We start from the raw sequence: 27,046 nt of genomic DNA on the forward strand, positions 1-27,046 counted from the left end.
CCTGCCAAACCCTGCTTCTTAACCGCTTAACCCGGAAGCCAGCTGCACCAATGTGTCGGAGGTTCCACCGTTCAACTGAGGAGTCGCTAGAGTGCAATGAGCCAAACCCTCCACTTACCCAGACGACACTGGGCCAATTGTGCACTACCCTATGGGACTACCGGACACGGCCGGTTGTGACACAGCCTGGGATCGAACCCGGGTCTGCGATGCAGTGCTTTAGATTGCTGCGCCACTCGGGAGGCCAGATCCCTGTGAGAGAGGTTGCCTTGGTAGTAGTTGTAGGTTTTTATACACCACCTAAGAACAATCTGTGAGTTCATTTGACCACTGGAAAAAGAGCTACAGCGTAAATTCTGCAATGCAGGTTCGATTGAATTGAACCTCTAATCTTCATTTTCAAGGTGATGATTGCAATGTTCTTCCCAACACAATACTGCAATAAATGTGTCCACCGCAAGTGGCAATAGGTGTCAGTAACTTGGAGCCTTACCACTGTGAGCTAACTGTCCAGAACCGTATTGCACATCATTTTATTATCAGAGCATGCCAGTGGACTTCTGGTAAGTATGCTTTAGTGAGAAAGTGTTGGGATCAGGTACAACTACTTTAACCCACCCCCAAAGTGAATATTATGTTAAAAAGTTACTGTTTAATGAGGCTTACACAAGTGTATCAGTTCCTCAAGAGCCTTTGCCTATCCCAATTTTGGGATATGTAAATAATAATGTTATGAATTTTATATTGGAATATGTAATGTGCAAAAATATTCAAGGCACATTTTAATTTGCAGTGTACAAACTTAGATTTATTAATAGGAATGTTTAATTTAGGCCACGTATCCTGAAAATAACCTATGGATTACATACAAAAATACCCAGCTGCTGGCCGGGCCAACCCAACTGATGGTTAAAAAACAACAACTGATGGTTAAATTAATCCATATTTGGGTAATCCAAACAACCCAACATGTTGGGATATTCACGCAACTCAGCTGAAAATGCTGGGTTAAAAACAACCCAATTTGGGTTATTTGGTAACCCAGCATGTGTTCTGTCCAATATTTACCCAGCGCTGGGTTACCAAATAACCCAAATTGGGTTGTTTTTAACCCAGCATTTTCAGCTGGGTTGCGTGAATATCCCAACATGTTGGGTTGTTTAGAGCAGTAGACTACATGTCGATGATGCAATAGAACTTAAAACGTCTAAATAAACAATGTTACAAAGGATTTATCGCGTTTGATATTTTTTGTAATAACTATGGAAAATGTCTAGTAGTAGGAATTTGCTTGAGAACGCTAGCATGATAAATGAACAAACTTTTGCAGACCGAGTTTGGCACCAAATAAGAGGATAGAGATGTCCTGAAATGTCAGATGGATGGATATTTGTTTTCCGACTTGTTCTTCAAGACATATACAAGACTCATTGACCCTTTGTGACCCTACACTTCATTGAATAACTTTTTGTATTTTTATCATTTGAATATTTAAAACCCTTTGAGCCTGCCTAACCCCTGACCTCTGTCCTTTCACCCCTCAGGTCTGTCGTTCTACACACGTGTTCTGGAGAACTGTGAGGATGAGGCCAGATTTGATGAGGTTTGTAACTCTTCTATTAGATTCCAAATAACCATCAAGCCCTTTTTCTTTTGAGTTTATATTTTAATTTAGCAGAGTTAGTAGATATGGGGGAGATGGATGCAGTAGGCTACAAAGAGCACTAGGCAAGTCAGTTAAGAACAAATTCTTATTTACAATGACGGCCTAGGAACAGTGGGTTAACTGCCTTGATCAGGGGCAGAACGACAGATTTTTACCTTGTCAGCTCGGGGATTTGATCTTGCCGCCCCTTATAGTCCTTACATCCCCGTGTCCTGATGTGAGAGTTTCCCCAACATGACACAAATAGCATGATTTGTGTTGGATATTACTTTGCTTGATATGGACATGGTCAAATCAAATCAAACGTTATTTGTCACATGCGCCAAATACAACAGGTGTAGACCATACAGTGAAATGCTTACTTCCAAGCCTTTAAACAACAATTCAGTTTTAAGAAAATCCCTAAAAAAGTAAGAGATAAGAATAACAAATAATTTAAGAGCAGCAGTAAATAACAATAGCGGGGCTATATACAGGGGGTACCGGTACAGAGTCAATGCGTCAATGGTCCTCCTTTTCCTGTAGTCCACAATCATCTCCTCTGTTTTGATCGCGTTGAGGGTATGCAGCTAGTGTGTTCACCCATACTCCTTATTAACAGGCTCCAGTGTTGGTTATCACATCAGGGATTTGACCAAGCTCTGCTAACAGGAAATTCTGTACTATTTTCATCTTACCTAGTGTTTTGCGTTATTTCTTTACAGTACCTCTGTTCTTAAGACAAGAAGGAATCTCATTTGATATCCATTGTAAATGGGCCATTTCCTATCTAGTCCACTCTAATGGGCCACTTGCAACTAGTATTCTGTGGTGGTATTTGTGGGGTTGAGATGGCAGTGAGAGCTAGAGGATGGCAGCCATGCTGTACAGTGTGACCAGACCAGACATACTGCAGGCTACTGGGGTGTAGAGACTTAACTAGGCAGAGAGAGAGAGAGAGGAAGAGCGAGAATTAGTTTGTTTGTACCTGAGAGACACCATGAATATGATTACTTTGTGATTTACCTTTACATTGGCCATCTAAAAATAAACAAATGACATTAGCAAGCATAAGAGCCCTGCTCTACTCTGAATATGATTCTGATAAATTGTAGACCTGTAATAGTCTTGAAAACCAGACCCAAAAACATGCGTGAGGCACCGCGGATGTCTAGAGAGACCTATAATGCCTCAGGGCCCAGGTGGAGGCTGATGATTGACTGGCTCCGTTTGGCTCTGTAGCTGTTGGATTCTGGAAAGTTTTCCCAGTGCGATTCCTCTTGTCAGGTTGGGAAATCAGCTCTGTAATGCTTTTAAACCTGAAGACTCACTCTGGGAGGGAGGGAGGGAGGGAGGGATGAGGGGTAGACAGTGGAATACTGAAAGAGAGAGCAAAGACAGAGAAGAAGAAAAGAGAGAGAGAAAATTAAATATGGAGGGAGATACAGAGAGAGAGACATATGCGTCAACTGCAACCTTGGGAAAATCCTTTGCATTATCATTAACAGCAGACTTGTACATTTCCTCAGTGAAAACAATGTACTGAGCAAATGTCAAATTGGCTTTTTACCAAATTATCGTACGACAGACCACATGTTCACCCTGCACACCCTAATTGACAAACAAACAAACCAAAACAAATGCAAAGTCTTCTCATGCTTTGTTGATTTCAAAAAGCCTTCGACTCAATTTGGCATGAGGGTCTGCTATACAAATTGATGTAAAGTGGTGTTGGGGGAAAACACGACATTATAAAATCCATGTACACAAACAACAAGTGTGCAGTTAAAATAGTCCAAAAACACACACATTTCTTCCCACAGGGCCGTGGGGTGAGACAGGGATGCAGCTTAAGCCGCACCCTCTTCAACATATATATCAACGAATTGGCAAGAGCACTAGAACAGTCTGCAGCACCCGGCCTCACCCTACTAGAATCTGAAGTCAAATGTCTACTGTTTGCTGATGATCTGGTGCTTCTGTCACCAACCAAGGAGGGCCTACAGCAGCACCTAGATCTTCTGCACAGATTCAGCCAAACCTGGGCCCTGACAGTAAATCTCAGTAAGACCAATATAATGGTTCCAAAAAAGGTCTAGTCGCCAGGACCACAAATACAAATTCCATCTAGACACTGCTGTCCTAGAGCACACAAAAAAACTATAAATACCTTGGCCTAAACATCAGCGCCACAGGTAACTTCCACAAAGCTGTGAACGATCTGCGAGACAAGGCAAGAAGGGCATTTTATGCCATCAAAAGGAACATCAAATTGGACATACCAATTAGGATCTGGCAAAAAATACTTGAATCAGTTATAGAATCCATTTCCCTTCATGGTTGTGAGATCTGGGGGCCGCTCACCAACCAATAATTCACTAAATGGGACAATCACCAAATTGAGACTGCATGCAGAATTCTGCAAAAAATATCCTCTGTGTACGTTGTAGAACAACAAATAATGAATGCAGAGCAGAATTAGACTGATACCCACTAATTATCAAAATCCAGAAAGGAGACGTTAAGTTTTACAACCGCCTAAAAGGAAGTGATTCCCAAACATTCCGTAACAAAGCCATCACCTACAGAGAGATGAACCTGAAGAAGAGTCCTCTAAGCAAGCTGGTTCTGGGGCTCTGTTCACAAACACACCCCACAGAGCCCCAGGACAGAAACACAATTAGACTCAACCAAATCATGAGAAAACAAAAAAGATAATTACTTGACACATTGGAAAGAATTAACTAAAAAACAGAGCAAACTAGAATGCTATTTGGCCCTAAACAGAGAGTACACAGTGGCAGAATATCTGACCACTGTGATTGACACAAACTTAAGGAAAGCTTTGACTATCTCCAGACTCAGTGAGTATAGCCTTGCTGTTGAGTAAGGCCGCCGTAGGCAGACCTGGCTTTCAAGAGAAGACAGGCTATGTGAAACTGAGCTGCACTTCCTAACCTCCTGCCAAATGTATGACCATATTAGAGACACATATTTCCCTCAGATTACACAGATCCACAAAGAATTCGAAAATCTAACCCGATTTTGATAAACTTCCTTATCTACTGGGTGAAATACCAGAGTGTGCCATCACAGCAGCAAGATTTGTGACCTGTTACCACAAGAAAAGGTGAACCAGTGAAGAACAAACACCATTGTAAATATAACCCATATTTATTTTCCCTTTTGTACTTTAACCATTTGTACGTCGTTACAACACTGTATATATACATAATATGACATGTGTATTGTCTTTATTCTTTTGGAACTTCTGAGTGTAATGTTTACTATTCATTTTTATTGTTTATTTCACTTTTGTATATTATCTACCTCACTTGCTTTGGCAATGTTAACATATGTTTCCCATGTCAATAAAGCCCCTTGAATTGAATTGAGAGAGTGAGAGAGAGATGCAGAGAGAGATAGAGTGAGAGAGAGAAATACAGAGAGAGCAAGAGAAAGAGAGAGAGAGAGAGAGAGAGAGAGATACGGGAGAGAGAGAGAGAGAGAGAGAGAGAGAGAGAGAGAGAGAGAGAGAGAGAGAGAGAGAGAGTACCAGACAAAATATAGGTTATGCCAGGGGGCATACATTAAGAGTTTCTCTCTCATACAGAGGAGAGCTTGAGTTTTTCTGCTTGTTGTTTAAGAGCAGAAACATTTTCCTTTGATCGCTCGGCTCAGACACTGAGTGCTTTTTCCTTTGCTGATAACCAGCGCTATTGTTTTGGGTCTAATCAGGAACAACAGCCAGATGAGACTTAATGTACCCATGCCTGCACAAAGACCACACACACACACACACACACACACACACACACACACACACACACACACACACACACACACACACACACACACACACACACACACACACACACACACACACACACACACACACACACACACACACACCACTCATTCTCCTATGGTATTATTATTGCCTAATTTACATTGGTGAGTTGGTAGAGTTACAGTAAGTGATGTGATCGGACAGAGGGTTATCCAATGTTCGCTGCCTGGGCTTTGTGCATCCAAACCACAAAACGATAAAGAGGTTATTATGTCAACTCATCATCAATGGATTGTCCAACCTGACCCCGGGCAGTCTAGTGTCTACAGGATAGCTTCAACAGTGTGAGTGTGCATGATTTATATCAAAAGTTAACCCAAAAAGCTTTGAATGTGATAGCAGTTGAATTTTCTACATCCTAATAACCCTCCTCATCTTCATAATAAAACTCACTGTATATCCCAGGCCAGCCTCTCTAGTAGAACACTGCCTCATTAGCATAAAGATAGGAGGTCTGTTTCTTTATGCATGGCCTGGAACATGGCTTTGATAGACTGGATGCTGATTCTGTATTCATGATTCAACATGGGAGGGTTAGCTTGTAGCTGCAGTACATTGGAGCCTCTCCCTGTTCTATAGTGTATTAGCCTGAGAACTACTCTACCCCCATGACGCCATCTCCTCCAGCTAGAATACTGCTGTGTATTTGGGCCACTAGTTAACAGCATTCTGAGTGTTGGGAAGTTTTTTTAAAGTATTGTTTTCTAAATGTTCTGCAGTGTAACCTATTCACGCCTTCTAGCCTTCTTGATTGGGATCATACTTAGGGTATACAGATAGATGTTTTCATGAGGCACCCAAAGCAACATGTCATTAATGTCATAACTTTTTCAGTCGCTTGCATACTAAATTCAAAAGGCACTCGCACTTCTAAGCAATCTTTTTGCAGGTGAATGGTAACAGTTGAACAAGATGAAGGAAAAAGGAAACCGCACACTGCTCTTGATAATATCACTGGACTTTAGTAAGCTGACGTATCGGCCTCATGGCCTTCGTCAGAGCTTTTGTCCATTTTTTTAATTAGCAGCCTTATGTAGACCTAACCCCACCCACATCCGTTCCACACATGGAAATGGGTTGGAGGAACAGATGTGGGTGGGGTTAGGTCTACTTAAGGGTGCTAATTAAAAAAATTCACAAAAGCTCTGACGAAGGCCGTGAGGCCGATACGTAAGCTTACTGAAGACCAGTGATACTATCAAGAGCAGTGTGTAGTTGCTTGCATACTGAAAGACATAGAGCTATTTCATAATATATAGTGCCTGTCCACCAGTATGTAGGTTACCACTCACTGAAAGCTTGTAGCTGGCCACTGTGAAGTCACTTCCTGAAAGTGCCCGCATCAATTCCCTGATTGCCCTCAACACTTCCCTGATTACCCCGGCCTATGGTTGAGTTGCAGGAAACGAGGGCGCTCATGCGACTGTTTGTTATGATGGGGTTAAATATAGCGAGTGTTCTCGTTAACCCAGCGCCATGACATCCAGTTCATGGAGAGAACCATATCCCTGTCAGACTAACCGAAACAGCTAACTGATCATGTGGAGCTCCAGGAAGTACTCTGGTGTGTCGTTGGGCTTTGAGAATGTGAGATGTGGACTACAGGCATCTGTAGACTACATAAATACTAAAGTTTTTTCACTTTTTTTTTATCCTGTCTGGTTGCACACTGTTCTTTAGGGTTGGAGGGTTGCCCTACAGAAGTAGTATCTAATCTCCCAGCATACTGAATAAAGGTAGAAAGTATTTATTCCTAGATGATGCTGGATACAAGATATTCACTTACTCTAGACAGTTATTTCTTTCCACAGTGTGTTACTGAAGGCAGTGGTTTCATGGGTATTTGTAACCATGAAATCCCACATTGCATTCCTCACTTCTGTGGTTTATTCATTGCTGTCTTGTTCTTAAAGTTTTATCACTCACGTGTGCACACACACACACACTCATTTCCGAGGGGAATGTTTCGTCCTCGTTTCTCCTGCATGCATCTGCATAATAATGCTCATCTCACACAGAGAACACTACGCAGGACTGACAAGGCACCGCCATTAAGACTGCAGCAACAGCCTCCCCCCCTTCACAAAACGTTCTCTTTCCACCAGAGCGAGAAGAACAGATCATGACCATAAATAGCTACAAGATAATTGTCTCATCATGTCTAAAACTGTTTCAATGAAACAGAGAACTTTCAGGACCTTGGTACATGTCAGGATATTGTATTCTACTGCTCCCAGCTGAGGTAATGTAATACAGTATAAGTGCCTCAGTTATAGATCTCAGGTAGATTTCTTGTATTGGTCTTCAATGGCAAGAGCCTATAATTGGTATAGCCATGTGTGTACTGTAAGTGGAATGTCCCTGTGCTCCGTGTATGGATTCTGAATAGATGTCTGTGTACAGATTGGCAGGTGAAATTGACAGACTTTGATAGGGTATGGTGGTGAGGTTGATAGATCGATATCTGGCGATATTGAAAAAGATGGTCCCCATAGGTTTATTAGAACATGGTAAAGTGGTCCTGGGCTGTGATTGAAAGGGTGTTGGAGTGGATGGACAGGCTCGTTTCAGGGCTAGACAGTTCAGTCTTGACTATGATTTATCAGCCTTGAGTTTCTGTATCTCAAGTCTCAAGCTTTTAAAATAGTACTCTCAAAACAGCTTTTCTTTGCTCACAATTCTGACTCTCCAGAAGCTTTTGGGATAGTACAGTGGAGCAGTTTCAGGTCATGCTGACATGTCAAATTGGACATCAGCCAAAGGTTTTTGGTGTAAAGATAAGAAACTTTTGCAGTTTGATTGCATAGTGCTGCAGTATCTGGTTTATAGACCATGGGCGATTCTGCGAAACCTGCTTGGACAACTTGACCCATTTCCCCTCTGCAGTTAACTCCACACCAGATGGCCTCAGTGCCTTACACAATGAAAACAGTTGGAGTTTAATCAAGACGGTAGTCTATTCCTGAATTCACAATCAAATCACTTTAGATTAGCTGTATAAAGTGCCCTTGCAGCAGCCAGAGAAAAATTGACTGTTTCAATACAGTTACTGTATTATACTGCACTTGTTTTAAACTTGATTCAAAGTGTAAAACCTTGTGTGATGGTGGATGTGCTTCATTGTACTGGCGTGGGAAGAATAGTTGAATTATGCACATTGTTAATCAGATAAATAGAAATGTGTTCATAGAGGTGTCATTAACGGACGTTACTTTGCCGTAAAGACCACAATGATCATCATTGATCGTATGTTGTGTTAATCTCATTAATACTGAAGAGGTTTCATGTCAACAATAGTTTTTTCTTTGTATGGTCATGTTATTTTAATCAGGATTCATTTGGTGCAGAAAAAATCATTACCCTCTAATGAGTTGAAGTATGTCACTCAACACGCATGCACACACACACACACACACACACACACACACACACACACACACACACACACACACACACACACACACACACACACACACACACACACACACGGACACGGACGCACACACACACACACACACACACACACACACACACACACACACACACACACACACACAAAGGCTGTACTGTCTGAAATATGTAAAGCGAATATATATATTTTAAGTCTGTTCACTATCAGTGTGCATAGCATTATCCACAGTCTCTGTACAGTACATTCTTCTGTAGAGCCAGACCTGGCCTCTCCCTTCATAGGTAAAACAAATTGTTGAAGGAACTCTAGTGAATTATGTAAGACTATGTCATAATCTCTGTGTTGATGTGAGGTCGAAACGATCTTCAGTAATTGAACTGTCTCAGAGTTGAGCTCAGGTTGTAGGCCTACTTGCTTAGTGGAATACTGCTATATACAGGATGGTAAACCCAGAGTAGACCACCTCACCCTTCCACTACCCTGTCCAGGAAATACAGTACTAAATATTACATCACTTCCCATGAAAATGACATATAGCTTCCCTCCAACTGGAGTGAGGTGTTATCAAAGGGATGATGGATAGATCATGATCTGTTTTGATTCAACACATTATAGAATGATGAAATCATTTATTTTATGTGGGATTTTATATTGAAACTACAAAAGGACATTATTATTAGCACAAAACTATTCTGTTGCTCTGTCGTTCGCTACATACTTTAGTCTGAGACTGCCATCGTTGAAGTCGTTTGTGGTGACGAGGGGCACAAAGGAGGTTGTTCAAAAACAATGTCTTCTGCGATTGGATCGTCTCTAACCAATCCGTGTATCAAAGCCAATGACGAATTTTCAAACCGCCACTTTACCCACGTGTGTTCTGGCTCTGGCCCAACCCATTGGTTTCTGGACCAATCAGATAGCCCCGAATGTGTTTGCATTCGGTGAAGGGTCTGGGAGGTACTCAGATCCAGACTCATTGCAGAGAAAAAGCTAAGCAAGGAGTCTGGGTAGCCAGGGAAACTTCAGAGATGCTCTCCTCTGTGAGTGGAACAGAGAATGCATCCATGCTGTAGCTACATACAGTGCATTCGGAAAGTATTCAGACCCCTTGACTTTTCCCACATTTCGTCGAAAAACGTATTAAATAACAATCTACACACAGTACCCCATAATGACAAAGTGAAAAAAGGTTTTTAGAAATGTGTGCACATTTAAAAAAAGCAAAAAACAGAAAAAACATATATACATAAGTATTCAAACCCTTTGCTATGAGACTCGAAACGGAGAAAAAAAGGCACATGACAGCTTGCTTGGAGTTTGCCAAAAGACACCTGAAGACTCTCAGACTATGAGAAACAAGATTCTCTGGCCTGGATGCCAAGCGTCACGTCTGGAGGAAACCTGGCACCATCCCTATGGTGAAGCATGGTGATGGCAGCAGCATGCTGTGGGGATGTTTTTTTTAGCGGCAGGGACTGGGAGACTAGTCAGGATTGAGGGAAAGATGAACGGAGCAAAGAACAGAGAGATCCTTGATGAAACCCTGCTCCAGAGCACTCAGGACCTCAGACTGGGGCGAAGGTTCACCTTCCAACTGGGCAATGACCCTAAGCACACAGTCAAGACAACGCAGGAGTGGCTTCGGGTGAAGTCTCTGAATGTCCTTGAGTGGCCCAGCCAGAGCCCGGACTTGAACCCGATCGAACATCTCTGGTGAGACCTGAAAATAGCTGTGCAGCCACGCTCCCCATCCAACCTGACAGAGCTTGAGAGGATCTGCAGAGAAGAATGGAAGAAACTCCGCAAATACAGATGTGCCAAGCTTGTAGCGTCATACCCAAGAAGACTCGAGGCTGTAATCGCTACCAAAGTTGCTTCAACAAAGTACTGAGTAAAGGGTATGAATACTTATGTAAATGTGATATTTCAGTGTTTTATTTGTAATAAATTAGCAAAAATTTCTGAAAATCATTTTTTGCTTTGTCATTATGGGGAATTGTGTGTAGATTGATGAGGGAAAAAAAATATTGAATCCATTTTAGAATGAAGCTATAACTTAACAAAATGCGGAAAAAGTCAAAGGGTCTGAATACTTTCCGAATGCACTGTATTTTATCTCATCTTAGATGTGTTCATCCTCTGTGTCCATGGCAACAGTCAGGAGGAATCATGGGATATGGCTAGGAGGACTGCGGGATGACCCTGCTCACCAAGCTAGTCGCCATGGTTTTACTGCGAAGGACCATGGGAGTCAATATCTTGTCTTTAATTGAGCTCTTAGCCCTTCTTAATGCGGTCAGAGCATATGTCATTTTTAACGAGCGCATCATTCCTCCATTTAAGGAATGCTGCCTCTCTGTAAAAGACTATGTAAGAACAGAGAGGGCGAGAAGGGAAAGACAGAAGGGAGAGAGAGAATAGAGAGAGAGAAGGGAGGGAGAGAAGGGAGAGAGAGAAGGGAGAGAGAGAAGGGAGAGAGAGAAGGGAGGGAGAGAAGGGAGGGAGAGAAGGGAGAGAGCGAAGGGAGAGAGAAAAGGGAGGGAGAGAAGGGAGGGAGAGAAGGGAGGGAGAGAAGGGAGAGAGAGAAGGGAGAGAGAGAAGGGAGGGAGAGAAGGGAGGGAGAGAGAGAAGGGAGGGAGAGAAGGGAGAGAGAGAAGGGAGGGAGGGAGAGAAGGGAGGGAGAGAAGGGAGAGAGAGAAGGGAGAGAGAGAAGTAGGCTTGAGGATGCTTTGAGACCATAAGACTGTTGAATAGTCATTTGCGGAGGCCTCTGTCCAAAAGGTGGTGCATGGTATATTTCTATAGCTATCTATATGCTGTACTGTACGTGTACTGTAGGTGTCTGGTGCCAGTCAGGTTCATTCCATTGGTACTGTGTACAACAGTGAGCACCACATGGGATTTGAACCAGAAAACTTCTGGTTATGAGTTCATCTGCTTTGGGAAAGGGGAAGGACAGTTAGCACATTGGGTTGTGGAACCATCTAGGAAAGTTTGAGAAGCAAACCAGGAACCAAGCAACGCTCATCCAATGTTGTTTTTTGTACTTCAGTTATTGTATTTAATTTGCACACACGAATCTAGTCTCTGCCAATTCACATTTGTGTAGATACACGTACATTGAGTGTGAAAAGAGAACTCATTTCCAAGACAACAGCAAAGATGGCTCAGACTGGCTCGTTCCTTCACCCTAAAGAACAATCTGGTTTTCTTTACCGTCACTACGGCTCTATGGCTCTATGGTATGGCTCTATGACTCTATGGTGCTTAGCTCTATGGTTAAGCAGTCAGGTGCTTAACTCAACAGAGGCCAGTGGACTTCCTTCCCACTGTTGACCACTTGCCCCAAATCATAATGTGTTTCAGTCAGACTCACTGTCTTTATACCAAGTGCTATATTTGGTTATTGGACTCAATTACCTAAATATCATCATGCATGAGTCATACTGTAACTCACTAAAGGTCATGATACGCACGAACATGAAGTATGATGAAACATTCTCTCCCGCGGTATTCTGGGCCGTGGGTGAGTGATACTAACCTGCCCCAATATATCTACATCAAGCCATCATCCAAACTAACTACTCCATTAGATGATGGTGATTCCTTAGCGATGTGTTTATAAACAGACTTCCATTTAGTTTTAATCAGGAAGTTAGTGTTGATTTATTGGGGTCATGTGACTGTTAAAATGGCCGTCCCGGGACGTGGTAATGGGGATCGTAATGGCGATGCTGAATTATAAATTATGAGGTTGAGATCTTAAACTCGAACCTGGTGCAATTATTGTCAACATGAATAGTTAATCACACATGTGGGTTTTATAGGCGTGACTGTCTCTCTGAGTGTGTATTTCCTACAGTATGTGTACAAGTAGTGTCTGTCTGACAGTTCACCCCCACCCTGCCTCCGGATGGGTTTTTTGTGTGTTCAATAGATTCTTATTGGTAGAGGATTCTTCACAGTGTGTTTCCTCAGAGGTAAACTCAATTTGAATTCATGCCACCACAGCTAAAACCGAACTTGGACACATTTGTGTGTCAAATGCGTTTCCTCTGTAATGTTCCATATCATTCCATGCGTTACATTAACTCCATACTGTGGTGTGATGCTTCAGTGTTCTACTGTAAGCTATCTAAGTTTCATCATCACAGTGGTGTGTGACTACTTAGCTGTGTCACATTAAGACCAAGCTGTGGCTTCTCTTCTCTCTCCAGGCTTTCCTAGCAGAGCGGAACAGATTTAGAACGAACTAATGTAGCTATATTATTTCTGGTGTAGTCTTGGACAGTGACTACCCTCGTGAAAAAGTACTACTGAATTACTACTCATCACTACTACAGAAGATCTACTAAACCTACTGGTTTTACGACTTGATTGCTATTGAAATGTTCCGTTAACAAGTAGTGATATGTGTAGTAATTGAAGTAGTAATGAGTGATACTGTAAATTGGGACGTTTCACTACTGATGAACACTACATATCTCCTACTCAAATCACTAGGGAATTCTCCCTTAATGACGACTGTGCAACTGCTTTTGGGTATCTACTACTTAAAACCTAGACATACCTACACAATTCCTACATGTTCACTATCGAATTACCACGTAATGCTTACACATTACTGCTGTATGCCTACTCAATCACTATTGACATTTACTAATGTTTGCCTATTCTTGTTTCCCTTCTGTATCACTACTAGACTAGTGTACATGGTATTTCCTCAAGATTGTAACTGTATTTATTATATCATCAAACAAGAAATAATAAGCTTATACAAACTTTATTGCAATTAAAAAAAAAATGTAATTAAATACTTCGGAAAGTATTCAGAGCCCTCGATTTTGTTGTTACAACATTATTCTAAAATGGATTAAATAAAAACAATTCCTCAGCAATCTACACACAATACCCCATAATGACAATTTTTGCAAATGTATTACAAATAAAAAAACAAAATACCTTATTTACATAAGTTTTCAGACCCTTTGCTATGAGACTCGAAATTGAGCTCAGGTGCATCCTGTTTCCATTGATCATCCTTGAGGTGTTTCTACAACTTCATTGGAGTCTACCTGTGGTAAATTCAATTAATTGGACATGATTTGGAAAGGCACACAGCTGTCTATATAAGGTCCCACAGTTGACAGTGCATGTCAGAGCAAAAACCAAGATATGAAGTCAAAGAAATTGTCCGTAGAGCTCAGAGACAGGATTGTGTCGAGGCACAGATCTGGGGAAGGATACCAAAACATTTCTGCAGTAATGAAGGTCCCCTAGAACACGGTGGCCTCCATCATTCTTAAATGGAAGAAGTTTGGAACCACCAAGACTCTTCCTAGAGCTGGCTTCCCGGCCAAACTGAGCAATCGGGGGAGAAGGGCCTTGGTCAGGGAGGTGACCACGAACCCGATGGTCACTCTGACAGAGCTCTGGAGTTCATCTGTGGAGATGGGACAGCCTTCCAGAAGGACAACCATCTCTGCAGCAGTCCACCAATCAGGCCTTTATGGTAGAGATGCCAGACGGAAGCCACTCCTCAGTAAGAGGCACATGACTGCCCGCTTGGAGTTTGCCAAAAGGCACCTTAAGACTCTCAGACTATGAGAGATTCTCAAACAAGATTCTCTGGTCTGATGAATCCAAGATTGAACTGTTTGGCCTGAATGCCAAGCGTCACGTCTGGAGGAAACCTGGCACCATCCCTATGGTGAAATGTGGTGGTGGGAGCATCATGCTGTGGGAATGTTTTTCAGTGGCAGAGACTGGGAGACTAGTCAAGATTGAGGTAAAGATGAACGGAGCAAAGAACAGAGAGAGCCTTGATGAAAACCTCCTCCAGAGCTCTCAGGACCTCAGACTAAGGCGAAGGTTCACCTTCCAACAGGACAACGACCCTAAGCACACAGCCAAGACAACGCAGGAGTGGCTTCGGGACAAGTCTCTGAATGTCCTTGAGTGGCCCAGCCAGAGCTCGAACTTGAACCCAATCGAACATCTCTGGAGAGACCTGAAAATAACTGTGCAGCCACGCTTCCCATCCAACCTGACAGAGATTGAGAGGATCTGCAGAGAAGAATGAGAGAAACAGGTGTCTCAAGCTTGTAGCGTCATACCCAAGAAGACTCGAGGCTGTAATCGCTGCTAAAGGTGCTTCAACAAAGTTCTGAGTAAAGGGTCTGAATGCTTATGTAAATGTAATATTTCATTTTTTTTTTTTTTTATAAATTTGCAAACATTTCAAAAAATCTGTTATTGCTTTGACATTATGAGGTATTGTGTGTAGATTGATGAGGGAAAAAAATATTTAGTCAATTTTAAGATTAGGCTGTAACCTAACAAAATGTGGAAAAAGTCAAGGGTTCTGAATACTTTGCGAAGGCACTGTATTTACACTTTTTTGTCAATCTCTTTGAGGTCTTGTTTGGGCTTTGACTTAACTACCTTCAGATCCTCTTTTTTGTTGCTGCCACATTTCTCCACCACGTAATCTTTTAGAAAATAAAAACAAGCACCAATTATAAGCCATAATCAATCATCTGCTAACAGAGGTCACATAAGACAACACAGAAAAACATTTGGTAAACAATGTTAATCTTATCAACAATGGCCTCCAGACTTCTTATGTCGTGGGTCTCTTTGGCAACTGGTCAAAAGAGGTAAGTAGAATGGGTAAGTATATCAATTTGAACATACTGTATATTTGCATACAAACACACATACTTATTAGATAGCATGACAAAAATAGAGGCTACATATGTAGCTACATTTCAATGGGGCTAGCAAACAGCTAGGCTAAACTCAATTCATCTCTATGTCAACGGCTAATGACTAAGACCATTTTGGCTAGCAATCTTTATTTGGGGGGGGGATAAACAGCTAAACAACAACATGAAAATATTCATAAAACATAAAGGAAAGGTAAACACATAGATGGTGCCAGCATAAGTGCTATGAAAGACAGAACCTTTATTTAACTAGGCAAGTCAGTTAAGAACAAATTCTTATTTACAATGACGGCCTACCGGGGAACGGGCAGAACGACAGATTTTTACATTGTCAGCTCGGGGATTCAATCCAGTAACCTTTTGGTTACTGGCCCAACGCTCTAACCACTAGGCTACCTGCTGCCCCAAGATGATTACATTCAGGATTGTCAAAGACAGTAGCTAGCTAACAACAACCAACTACTTCCTGTTTTGTCTTCTTCTGCGGTCGTGAAAAGCCGGTGTAGTCTGTTGTGATAGAAGTAGTTAAAACTCTACCTGATTGCTGTTGAAAAACATGTGCGGTAAAGCTGTAGTTTTTTGACTACTTATTTACTACCATCATATAGTAGCAAAAATCTCTACCTGATTACTTCTGGAAACAATACTGCTTTCCTACTGAACACTACAAAACTCTACTTGTGTATCTTAAGTAGTGTATAAACTACACATTCACTACTGCATAGTCACTACTGCACAAATAGGTTTTGTGTAGTAATTCAGTAGTACTTTTTCATAAGGGTACCACAGAGGGTGGTTGATGGCCAGAAGCAGGATATTTACATGATGCCAATGAACCACTCTGTTCAATCAGTTCAGTGTTTCTATCTGTTGGTTTGCTTGATAAGTGTGAGGCGCTTGATAAGTGTGTCCATGCTTGTCCGCTCCGTCTGTTAGTGAGACTGACACCTCTGACTCTAGGGCAATTGGCAGCACCGAGTGCGGGTTAATAGCAACACACACACACACCATACAGTAGCAGCTGGAACCCCAGGTTTCAGTAATGGGACAGGCCTATGGATCACTGCTCTGAGTAAAAACAGGCCGATGTGCTGTCAGCAACAAGGAGGAGAGAGGATCAGCAAGGGGTGTTTGAGCTTTAAACAGCCTCTCCTCTCACACACCAGCACTGGCAGACACTTACTTAGTTCAACATTACAACAGACAAGACTGAGAAGACTGATAAATATAGCTACTTATCTCAGCTCTGTCTTGCTGTTGTACCTTTGACAGGATTGAACTCGGCTAGCTCTCGCTATATGGACCCTTACTCTATTCCAGCTTCTACTCAACACCAATGAATGAAATTGAACCTGGATGACGTGATAACACACGGGGGTGTTCTGCTGATTGGCTAGTCAATCGAAGACAGCCAATTAGAGGTGTGATCACTGGGACCTAACAGTTCTCAGGCAAACATGAAGCAATGCATGTTTCTGTCAAGATGATGTGCATCCTAAGTAAGTCCCAACTACCACACTTAAAAACAAGGCCATTCCAGAGCTATTTAAAGTAGCTGACAGTACAGGGGAACAACTATAATCATGCTGGGGTTGCAACTTCTGTTCTGCTGTTAGAAATGACTCGGCAGTACGACTTGGGTTTTTCTTGAAGAAATCAAATTCAGGTTTTCTGGCATTTTCAATTGTTCATGTTGCTGGTGGTGTTGCTTTACTGTTGGATTTAATATTTTTCTCTTACTTAGTCAAACAAGTAATTAGATGTTCTATGGCCCAGTAAGAGAGGGACGATGGGCTTTTGTGAATTGCCTGTTGTGTTTAATGATTGACCTGAAATCCTTTTAAACCAGTCAGTCAAATGATTTACTTGGAAACGGTAGATGTTGTGGTTGTGGAGCCTGTTAAACAGTCTCATAGTGTTTGCGAATCCTTAATTAGTCCTTCTCTCCCCTCAGATGTTCCGATGGCCGATTGCCAGTAGAGTGGATGAAAACGAGATGCTGGAGCTTCAAGTGTTCAACTACAGCAAAATCTTCACCAACAGGTCAGTTACTATAAACACAGTATTATAACATACCTACCACTACTAACAAAACGTAAACCAACAGGTCAGTTACTATAAACACAGTATTATAACATACCTACCACTACTAACAAAACTTAAACCAACAGGTCAGTTACTATTAACACAGTATTGTAACATACCTACCACTACTAACAAAACTTAAACCAACAGGTCAGTTACTATTAACACAGTATTGTAACATACCTACCACTACTAACAAAACTTAAACCAACAGGTCAGTTACTATTAACACAGTATTGTAACATACCTACCACTACTAACAAAACTTAAACCTACAGGTCAGTTACTATAAACACAGTATTATAACATACCTACCACTACTAACAAAACTTAAACCTACAGGTCAGTTACTATAAACACAGTATTGTAACATACCTACCACTACTAACAAAACTTAAACCAACAGGTCAGTTAGTATAAACACAGTATTGTAACATACCTACCACTACTAACAAAACTTAAACCAACAGGTAAGTCCCAACATGCTCAATACACACTCCAACGACGAGTCAGAGGCAATAATATGCATAACACACTCCAACAGGCCACCAGACTAACCAGGATCTAACTAGGAGTTGCAACATAGCGGGAAGGATACCAGCACCCTTCCAACACTTTTCACCTGCCATCCTCAGACTTACATAATGCTGTAAATAATGTAGCTGAAGGCACTTCAGATAGACAATCAGCTCCTAACGCTTCTTGACTATGAGGTGATAGATTGACTCAGTTAAACGTGTGATAGGCCGCAGGCCGCAGAGCAGGATGAAGTAAAATCCTTAAATTGAGGATTCACAGTTTAGCAGACTCTCTTATCCAGAGCGATTTACAGGAGAAATTAGGGTTAAGTGCCTTGCTTGGGGATTCAAAGTGTAGTGGCTCAGGGATTCAAACCAGCAACATTTCAGTTACGGGCCCAACACTCTTAACCGCTAGGCTATCTGCTGACCCCATTTCAGGGGAACGTTGTAGCACCAGTGGTTAACCCCTCTGGGAAATGTGGGATGCTAGAGTTCCACCCGCGGGACACACTATTCAACAGCCAGTGAAATAGCAGGGCGCCAAATTCAAAACAACAAAAATCTCATAATTCAAATTTCTCAAACATACAACTATTTTATACCATTTTAAAGATGAACTTCTCGTTAATCCAACCACATTGTCCGATTTCAAAAAGGCTTTACGGTGAAAGCATAGCATTAGATTATGTTAGGACAGCGCCGAGACAAGAAAAACCACACAGCCATTTTCCAAGCAAGGAGAGGTGTCACAAAAAACAGAAATACAGCTAAAATGAATCACTAACCTTTGATGATCTTCATCAGATGGCACTCATAGGACTTCATGTTACACAATACATGTATGTTTTGCTCGATAAAGTTCATATTTATATCCAAAAACCCCATTTTACATTGGCGTGTAATGTTCAGAAATGTTTTTCCTCCCAAAACTTCCGGTGAATGAGCACATCAATTTACAGAAATACTCATCATAAACGTTGATAAAATATTAAACTGTTATTCAAAGAATTATAGATACACTTCTCCTTAATGAGTACAGCGTTCAGACACGAAACCAAACCCGCCATTTTGTGGAGTCAACAAAACTCAGAAATAATATTATAAATATTCACTTACCTTTGATGATCTTCGTCGGAATGCACTCCCAGGAATCCCAGTTCCCCAATAAATGTTCATTTGTTTCAATAAAGTCCATATATATTTCCAAATACATCCTTTTTGTTTGCGCGTTCGGTAGAGTACTCCAAATGCACTGTGCTCGCGTAGTTAAGTTCAGACGAAAGGTCAAGAATTATATTACAGACGATGTATAGAATGTCAAACTCTGCCAATCCTACAGTCCTATTGAATTCTATGGGAACCATTAATGAAACAAGTCCTGGTTCAAGGATTTGATTGGAAATCATTATTTTGTATTAGATAGTCTGAATGTGTTTACTTAGTTTTCGTGTCATCAATATGGACCATGGGACAACCCATTTGCACAGATATGTTATTTTCATACCTATTGGCATGTCATTAACATCTGAGAGTACAGCTGTGCAGTTGCCTAGCTCCTAGACAGTTCTGATGCCTACGAGAAGAGCCTTGCTGTGTTTGTGCCATGTGTTGCTCTGTAGCTACAATGGCTGGTGCATCTTCAAACACAAAGCATCAGTTCATATACAAAAGATGCTGCGGATAACACACCAACACACACCTAACAAGGGGGGTTGGTAAATCATTGAAGGTCACCCCTAGCATATGTTATTCTTCTCACACCTGCCCCATATGTCCACAGAATGCCTCATTACAAAAGTAACCAATACCCTTCATGGCTACTGGTTGATGACCTCATGGCCTGATGACTGTCAATAGTCACCATGTCATTATGGCTGGCAGGCCATGTCACACCGAGTTCAGAGCAGAATGGATGGGAGAAGGAGTAGAGGGATGACAAGGGTCATGTTACCAAAATAAAAAGAGTTGAGGGATAACAATGATGACGACACACACACACGCTTGCACACACACATACACACGAACACACACACACACACACACGCTCGCACACACACACGCTCGCACACACACACACACGCTCGCACACAGACACACACGCGCGCACATACGCGAACACACACACACACACACCCTGGCCAGTCATATGTATGATTTCTAAACTTTAATATAATCTTATATACTATTGATGCACCAATGGGAGACACTGCAGTTTATTATGACCCAAAACATTGTTGCTGCTTACATTTTTTCCTCCAATTTCATTTATGTTAAAGGATGTGAGTGTGACTGTATAAAGTCCTTACTCCACAAAGCCTTCCACAGTGAGATAAGACTGTGTATAATTCATGTGTATCTTCTCTTCCCAAACAGAGCTCCTCTCTGCCTTCGCCTCCGCTGTCCCCCTCGCCCCCCCCTCTCTCTCTCTCTCTCTCTCTCTCTCTCTCTCTCTGTCTCTCCCTCTCTCTCTCTCTCTCTCTCTCTCTCTCTGTCTCTCTCTCTCTCTCTCTCTCTCTCTCTCTCTCCCTCACTCCATTTCTCCAACAGACTGCAATTAATGCCTTCATCCCTTGTATCCCTCATATCCTCTGTTTCAATTGATTCTCTACCTTCATTTTTCTATGTCAGTCTATACTTATCGGCAAACCTTAAACCTTTCAGTTTATTACATTTCAACATCTGTCCTCGTTAATTTTTCTCACATTCTCCCTCTCATTCTTCATTCCGCAACGTCTCTATTCATCTATCCTTCTTTCTCCTTTTCTGTTCTGTCATCCCTTTCATCATTATTTCATAACCCCCTTCTCCTCTCTTCTCCATCCCCCAATACTTCTCTGTCCTTGGTAAAGTGCAGAGGGTCATTGTCTTTCCCCTCACATAGAGCACTCATCAACACACAGTTACTGTCTCTAAACTTTACACAGTGGCACAGCCACACCATAACAATAACCACACAGGTACAGGGGTGGCAGACAATCTAGGGGAGGAGCTAGGAGCTCTAGGAGGGAGAGGGAGAGGGAGAGAGAGAGAGAGAGAGAGAGAGAGAGGTGTGGGCATGTGTGTTATTCATGTCTAACTGTTTGGCCAACAGGGGGAACTGCTTAGTAATATGACAATCAAAACTAAATCAGTTTAAAGCTTAATTTCTCCTTCTTACCATTTCTCAAGAGCATACAGTACAGTCATTTCCATGAGAGAATACTAAACAGCCTGTGGTTTGTTTTCATATTCCAAGGTCTTCTCTACAGTCATTTCTTCTAAGAGCAAAACATATTCTCGTAGTCAAGCCTTAAGGAAGTTTTATTTTTTATAACCCAATCTCTATTTTTTATGTAAATGGCATGCTATACAGTAGAAGGGTTCAGACACCTTTTTTTGTGATTTCACATGGTTTTGAGAAACTTACCCCAAACAGCAAATCACTTACTCATCCTCGTTGTGTAGTATGGGGGCCCTGAGAAGACACGAACAAAGTCTTCAAAAACACCCAAATACACCCTTTTAGAAATGGCAAAGCTCTCAGTAGAGTTATGCAGGTCTTAAGATGTTGAAATTGTGTCATTTCGAACTTTATCCGGAATGTTATATAACGGTTTTGCACGACTCGAGCCATTTCCCCTATCCAGCTGTTCCCTTCCATGTAGCCTGCTGCTACAGGTAACTGCCAAAATGAAGGAAACCCCAACATAAAGTGTCTTAATAGGGCGTTGGGCATCCATGAGCTGCCAGAACAGCTTCAATGCCCCTTGGCATAGATTCTGTGTCTGGATCTTCCTGTGTAGAAGCACCACATGCTTTCAATATGCTTTGTATCGCTTGTTTATTCAAGTGTTTCCTTTATTTTCTCAGTTACCTGTAGAATGGAAGGACAGGTATCGATCGAGTCGCAACAAAATGGAATATACCTTTGCGGATAAAGTTCGGACTGACAGAATTTCATGTGTTCTTCATCACTATACTGAAAACTTTGCCCTTTGTTTGTTTTTTGTAAAAAAGACAACTTGTCCTTTAATTTAATTCATTGCCGATGGAAGCTAGCACACTTCAGACTTTGAGGGTTGATCTAGATTAGAAAAATGAAATTGACTTGAGAAGGAATAAAGAGAGGAACTCTGCTTTGAATTATGAAGTAGATGAAAGTAAATTGTTTGGCAGGCAAGGATCAATAATGAATGGCACCTTTTGAAGAGCCAAAAAGTGAGCCAGAACCTGATAGGCTGTTTTTATTCTATTATTCATGAGAACACAGGAGTGGCTGAAAGGGACTGACAAACAGTTCACTTTTCTGAGGAGGTATCGAGGTATCGATCACCATTATGATAACAAAAGGACAGAGTAGAAAAGAGATAAAGATGGGGGAGGATAGAGGAGAGGGTTGGAGAAGAGAGAACAGTAGAGGAGGGTACATGAAAATCACCTAAATAAAAAAGTTTGAATCATTTTTAGTTTCTTGTAAAAAATAGATAAACTATACTCCATAGAGAATCATCCTAGGTATTTGGGCTATGAGCCCAAAAGGGACATACCGTATGGGAAGACTGAGCTACTTCCAGATGAAGTCTGGCTGTATGTGCTGGAGGTGGAATGATTAGTTACAGTGAGGATTAAATCTGGAGTAAGGTTCTGTTTCTGTCTCCATGAAGTTTGTCCTCTATTGAATTATATGTCTGTGCTGGCTGTTTACTTCATTTGGCTGCAGTTGTTATTATTGTTACGCTTCAGTTTCTGCTGCATATTGCATCCATCTCTCAGGAGGGAGGGGAAAGTGAGAGAACAGACTCAGAGAGAGAAAGAGAGAAGAGAGAGAGGGGGCAAAGCAGAGAGAGAGAAAGAGAGAGAATAAGAGAGAGAGAGATGGAGGAGTTGGTCTTGAGGAGCAACACTCTGCTGTGTTCCAAGTGGAGAGAGAGAGATAGATAAATATACGATGGGTGGGGAAGGGAAGGGGAGACAGAGCTAGAGAGAAGTTGGAGTGATAAACACAATGATGGGTTGTGATTGGTCTTTTACTGATAGGATCTAATAGCCATGGCTATTAATGTCACTGCCTGTTCCCCTTTCCACCTCTCTCTCTCTCTCTCTCTCTCTCTCTCTCTCTCTCTCTCTCTCTCTCTCTCTCTCTCAATTAAATTAAATTCATTTCAAGGGGCTTTATTGGCATGGGAAACATATGTTAACATTGCCAGAGCAGGTGAGGTAGATAATATACAAAAGTGAAATAAACAATACAAATGAACAGTAAATATTACACTCACAGAAGTTCCAAAAGAATAAAGACAATACAAATGTCGTATTATGTATATATTCAGTGTTGTAATGATGTGCAAATGGTTAAAGTACAAAAGGGAAAATAAATAAGCATAAATATGGGTTATATTTACAATGGTGTTTGTTCTTCACTGGTTGCCCTTTTCTTGTGGCAACAGGTCACAAATATTGCTGCTGTGATGGCACACTGTGGTATTTCACCCAGTAGATAGGGGAGTTTATCAAAATCGGATTTGTTTTCAAAATCTTTGTGGATCTGTGTAATATATATGGTCATACATTTGGCAGGAGGTTAGTAAGTGCAGCTCAGTTTCCACCTCATTTTGTGGGCAGTGTGCACATAGCCTGTCTTCTCTTGAGAGCCAGGTCTGCCTACGGGGGCCTTTCTCAATAGCAAGGCTATGCTCACTGAGTCTGGACATAGTCAAAGCTTTCCTTAAGTTTGTGTCAGTCACAGTGGTCAGGTATTTTGCCATTCTGTACTTTCTGTTTAGGGCCAAATAGCATTCTAGTTTGCTCTCTTTTTTTGTAATTTTTTTCCAATGTGTCAAATAATTATCTTTTTTGTTTTCTCATGATTTGCTTGGGTCTAATTGTGTTGCTGTCCTGGGGCTCTGTGGGGTCTGTTTGTGTTTGTGAACAGAGCCCCAAGACCAGCTTTCTTAGGGGACTCTTCTCCAGGTTGATCTCTCTGTAGGTGATGGCTTTGTTATGGAAGGTTTGGGAATCGCATCCTTTTAGGTGGTTGTAGAATTTAACGGCTCTTTTCCGGATTTTGATAATCGGCGGGTATCGGCTAATTCTGCTCTGCATGCATTATTTGGTGTTTTACGTTGTACACGGAGGATATTTTTGCAGAATTCTGCATGCAGAGTCTCAATTTGGTGTTTGTCCCATTTTGTGAATTCTTGGTTGGTGAGCGTACCCCAGACCTCACAACCATGAAGGGCAATGTGTTCTATAACTGATTCAAGTATTTTTAGACAGATCCTAATTGGTATGTCCAATTTGATGTACCTTTTGATGGCATAGAATGCCCTTCTTGCCTTGTCTCTCAGATCGTTCACAGCTTTGTGGAAGTTACCTGTGGTGCTGTTTAGGCCAAGGTATGTATAGTTTTTTGTGTGTTCTAGGGCAACAGTGTCTAGATAATATTTGTATTTCTGGTCCTGGCGACTGGACCTTTTTTGGAACCATTATTTTTGTATTACTGAGATTTACTGTCAGGGCCCAGGTCTGGCAGAATCTGTGCAGAAGATCTAGGTGCTGCTGTAGGCCCTCCTTGGTTGGTGACAGTAGCACCAGATCATCAGCAAACAGTAGACATTTGACTTCAGATTCTAGTAGGGCGAGGCAGGGTGCTGCAGACTGTTCTAGTGCCCTCGCCAATTCGTTGATATATATATGTTGAAGAGGGTGGGGCTTAAGCTGCATCCCTGTCTCACACCACGGCCCTGTTGAAGAAATGTGTGTTTTTTTGCCAATTTTAACCGCACACTTGTTATTTGTGTATATAGATTTCATAATGTCGTATGTTTTCCCCCCAATAACACTTTCCATCAAATTGTATAGCAGACCCTCATGCCAAATTGAGTCAAAGGCTTTTTTGAAATCAACAAAGCATGAGAAGACTTTACCTTTGTTTCAGTTTGTTTCTTTGTCAATTAGGGTCTGCAGGGTGAATACGCGGTCTGCCGTACGATAATTTGGTAGAAAAGCCAATTTGACATTTGCTCAGTACATTGTTTTCACTGAGGAAATTTACAAGTCTGCTGTTAATGAGTGTGCAGAAGATTCTTCCAAGGTTGCTGTTGATGCATATCCCACAGTAGTTATTGGGGTCAAATTTGTCTCCACTTTTGTGGATTGAGGTGATCAGTCCTTGGTTCCAAATATTGGGGAAGATGCCAGAGTTAAGGATGATGTTAAAGAGTTTTAGTATAGCCAATTGGAATTTGTTGTCTGTAAATGTTATCATTTCATTGTGGATACCATCAACACCTTTTTGTGTTGGAGGGTTTTCATGTTATCCTGTAGTTCATTCAAGGTAATTGGAGAATCCAATGGGTTCTGGTAGTCTTTAATAGTTGATTCTAAGATTTGTATTTGATCATGTATATGTTTTTGCTGTTTGTTCTTTGTTATAGAACCAAAAAGACTGTGAAGTGGTTTATCCATACAACTCCATTTCAGATAGATAATTCTTCGTGTTGTTATTTGTTTAGTGTTTTCCAATTTTCCCAGAAGTGGTTAGAGTCTATGGATTCTTCAATTATATTGAGCTGATTTCTGACCTGCTGTTACTTCTTTTTCCGAAGTGTATTTCTGTATTGTTTTAGTGATTCACCATAGTGAAGGCGTAGACTCACAGGGGGACAACCACCTGCCTGGAGGTGACAGCATTCCTTCCCCCATATGCCCCCCTAGGCACAACTATGACAACTTAACCAACAAAAACGGGTCACAACTCCTGCAGCTCTGTCGCATGCTGGGCATGTACATAGTCAATGGTAGGCTTTAGGGGACTCCTATGGTAGGTACACCTATTGCTCATCTCTTGGCAGTAGTACTGTAGACTACTTTATCACTGACCTCAACCCAGAGTCTCTCAGAGCGTACACAGTCAGCCCACTGACACCCCTATCAGATCACAGCAAAATCACACTCTACTTGAACAGAGCAATAGTCAATCATGAGGCATCAAAGCCAAAGGAACTGAGAAATATTAAGAAATGCTATAGATGGAAGGAATGTAGTGTGGAAACCTACCAAAAAACAATTGGGCAACAACAAATTCAACCCCTTTTAGACAAATTCCTGTACAAAACGTTCCACTGTAATAGTGAAGGTGTAAACCTGGAAGTAGAACATCTTAACAGTATATTTGACCTCTCAGCTTCGCTATCAACTCAAACAATGTCAAGCAGAAAACCGAAGAAAATGAACAACAATGACAAATGGTTTGATGAAGAATGCAAAAACCTAAGAAAGAAATTTAGAAACCTGTCCAACCAAAGACATAAAGACCCAGAAAAGTTTCTTATCCGTTTCTGGCATTTAGGTCACCACAGACTAGTACATGGGCCTGGAAATTATTGATTTCCCCCTTCAGGATGGAAAATCTGTCTTCATTAAAGTATGTGGATTCTAGTGGGGGGATATACAGTTGGAAGTTTACATACAACTTAGCCAAAGACATTTAAACTCAGTTTTTCACAATTCCTGACATTTAATCCTAGTTAAAATGCCCTGTCTTAGGTCAGTTAGGATCACCACTTTATTTTGAGAATGTGAAATGTCAGAATAATGGTAGAGAGAATGATTTATTTCAGCTTTTGTTTCTTTCATCACATTCCCAGTGGGTCAGAAGTTTACATACACTCAATTAGTATTTAGTAGCATTGCCTTTAAATTGTTTTACTTGGGTCAAACGTCTCAGTTAGCCTTCCACAAGCTTCCCACAATAAGTTGGGTGCATTTCGGCCCATTCCTCCTGACAGAGCTGGTGTAACTGAGTCAGGTTTGTAGGCCTCCTTG

The 27,046-nt window shown here is 41.5% G+C and overlaps 1 protein-coding gene across 12 annotated transcripts in view; it reads left to right on the top strand.

The window, feature by feature from the left end:
• LOC106608042 (otoferlin) overlaps window positions 1-27,046 on the top strand; it is a 131,279-nt gene that overhangs the window by 9,028 nt on the left and 95,205 nt on the right. For all 12 annotated transcript variants that reach the window (XM_045720966.1, XM_045720965.1, XM_045720970.1 and 9 more), the window contains exons 2-3: window positions 1,545-1,603; window positions 17,590-17,678. In XM_045720966.1, coding sequence (XP_045576922.1) covers window positions 1,545-1,603; window positions 17,590-17,678 — 148 coding nt within the window. The remainder of the gene's footprint in view (window positions 1-1,544; window positions 1,604-17,589; window positions 17,679-27,046) is intronic.

The sequence above is a fragment of the Salmo salar genome, chromosome ssa06 (assembly GCF_905237065.1).
Source record: "Salmo salar chromosome ssa06, Ssal_v3.1, whole genome shotgun sequence".
NCBI lineage: Eukaryota > Metazoa > Chordata > Actinopteri > Salmoniformes > Salmonidae > Salmo > Salmo salar.